We start from the raw sequence: 2,139 nt of genomic DNA on the forward strand, positions 1-2,139 counted from the left end.
CATAAAATATATAAATATAGATAAGTAAATGTATACATATATATATACACACACACACACACACATACATATATATATTTATGCACATATATAAATGTAAATACATATATATATGTATATATATATATATATATATATATATATATATATATATATATATATATATAGATATACACACACACACATATATATATATATATATATATATGTATATATATATATCTATATATATATATATATATAATATATGTATGTATGTATGTATCCAGGTGTCCAGGGGAAAGAGTTTGGCCTCCAAGAGGAGGTTGGTAACCTTAGCCCACCCAGGGGCACCCAGAATAATCCTGGCGGCTTCGTTTTGTATGATGTCGAGCCTTTTCCTGAGTCCAGGCTTGACTGTGATTAGGGCAACGTACAACGTGTGTGTGTGTGTGTGTATATATACATAAATTATATATATACATAAATTATATATATATATATATATATATATATATATATATATATATATAATTTTGTCCATATATATATATATCCATTTCCCTTTCTTCCCTTTCATTTGACCAGCAGTCTATGTATGACATGCAGAACAAAAAGCTAAGCTAAGCTTTACTTAAACTACGGTAAATGCATTTACAACACCTAAATAAGCTTCCAAAATGATACATCCCTTTCTTGTAATAACAGAGGTTGTTCTACCCAAACCCACATGAAACTCGCAAGATATAAAACCCTACAATAATAAGTCTAATCAACTGTATCTTACCAGGAAGTTTGTTGGCATTTGCTAGTATTTAGACAAGTGTGATGCGTGTAATGGATGTGCACGTCTTCTCAACATTTGCCATACATACTTTCAAAATATGAAAATATGATTTTTATTTCCAAAACTCAACACATAAAAGGCCTTACCCAACAGTCTATAACATAGGGAACAAGCAGTTCCATGTTTAGCCACAAGTCGAACCATCCTTCCGTCTTCTTCGAGCAAATGTAGTGGATTACTGCTGGCTTGTCCAATTTGGCTTCTATCTGTGATCCGCCATCTCCAGGAACTGTAGAAACAAATAGTTTTTTTTATCATAATCTATACTACCACTGTGCCCTTCCCTATTACTGTCTGATATATAAATTGATATCCTCTACCTAATGCCAAATAAAGCAATGAACTGCCCAATAATAGGTATTACTTGGCCTTCATAATCAACCATATAGTACATATATAACAAGAGCTTTATAATCAAATACTGTTACACTACTAACAATAAAGAAAGAGAAAAAGTTGTCTCAGAAAAAAAAAAAAAACTTGTCAAGGAACCTCAAAACAGGAACATCGAAATGACCTTGTCCATGCTTGGTTTCACAATTACTACTTATATTCCCATGTCATTCTCTTCTGAATTTGAAATTATTGTGTTATTTCGTTTCTTATTTTTTGGTAAGAAATGCCAACAGCAGATTGCGTAATGTACTGAATGTGTCATACGTAGTGCTTTCTTCGGACGCGATGTAAACAAAGGAGGAAAAGAATATCATGAATTGCTGACATAAACATTCCCTAGTATTCACAAGACACATTATATACATTATTTAGGGTAGATCTACAACCGTATTCCGTTCTAAAATGTTTAACACACAAAAATTTGGCTACGCAACAGTTGTTTACAATCAAACGTCATTCATCCCTTCTCTGTCCTTCATTGCTACAATATCCCAGAATGAATCATATTCCTTCATTCTCCTCACTCCCTCTACCTACCAATCATACTCACTTAGTATAACGGGCGGGATTGCTTTCTCTCTGCTGTTCTTCGCCTCCGAACAAAGGAGAGAAGACAGCAAAAAGGAGAAGAAAAACAACACAACACCTTCTCTCATCCCGTTCGCTGTGAACACTGACTGTTACGAATAAACAGCTGACTGCGTCTCTTGTGGCTCGGTGAGTACTTGCCTTTTATATATAATTTATTAACATACCCCGATTAATCTGGTAACTATATCATCAAGTGGAAGACACCTACTTTATCTAATAGAAAGACTACAAATTCTTATCTAGAGTATAAATTGTTAAGAATTGGTGATACGACATAATTTAACAATAATGGTAATTGGAACCTCTAATGTTTACATGGAGTTCGG

General features: G+C 33.1%; 1 protein-coding gene across 1 annotated transcript in view; it reads right to left on the reverse strand.

The window, feature by feature from the left end:
* Positions 1 to 1,927, reverse strand: part of LOC122251844 (lysosomal phospholipase A and acyltransferase) — a 10,309-nt gene extending 8,382 nt beyond the window's left edge. Inside the window, exons 1-2 of the mRNA XM_043014032.2 lie at positions 1,773 to 1,927; positions 913 to 1,055 (exon numbers count right to left, since the gene is read on the reverse strand). Coding sequence (XP_042869966.2) covers positions 913 to 1,055; positions 1,773 to 1,878 — 249 coding nt within the window. The 5' untranslated portion in view covers positions 1,879 to 1,927. The remainder of the gene's footprint in view (positions 1 to 912; positions 1,056 to 1,772) is intronic.
* Positions 1,928 to 2,139: the final 212 nt, after the last annotated feature.

This window comes from Penaeus japonicus, unplaced genomic scaffold (assembly GCF_977035675.1).
Source record: "Penaeus japonicus unplaced genomic scaffold, GWHDUDI00000001_assembly GWHDUDI00000005, whole genome shotgun sequence".
In the NCBI taxonomy this organism is placed as follows: Eukaryota; Metazoa; Arthropoda; class Malacostraca; order Decapoda; family Penaeidae; genus Penaeus; species Penaeus japonicus.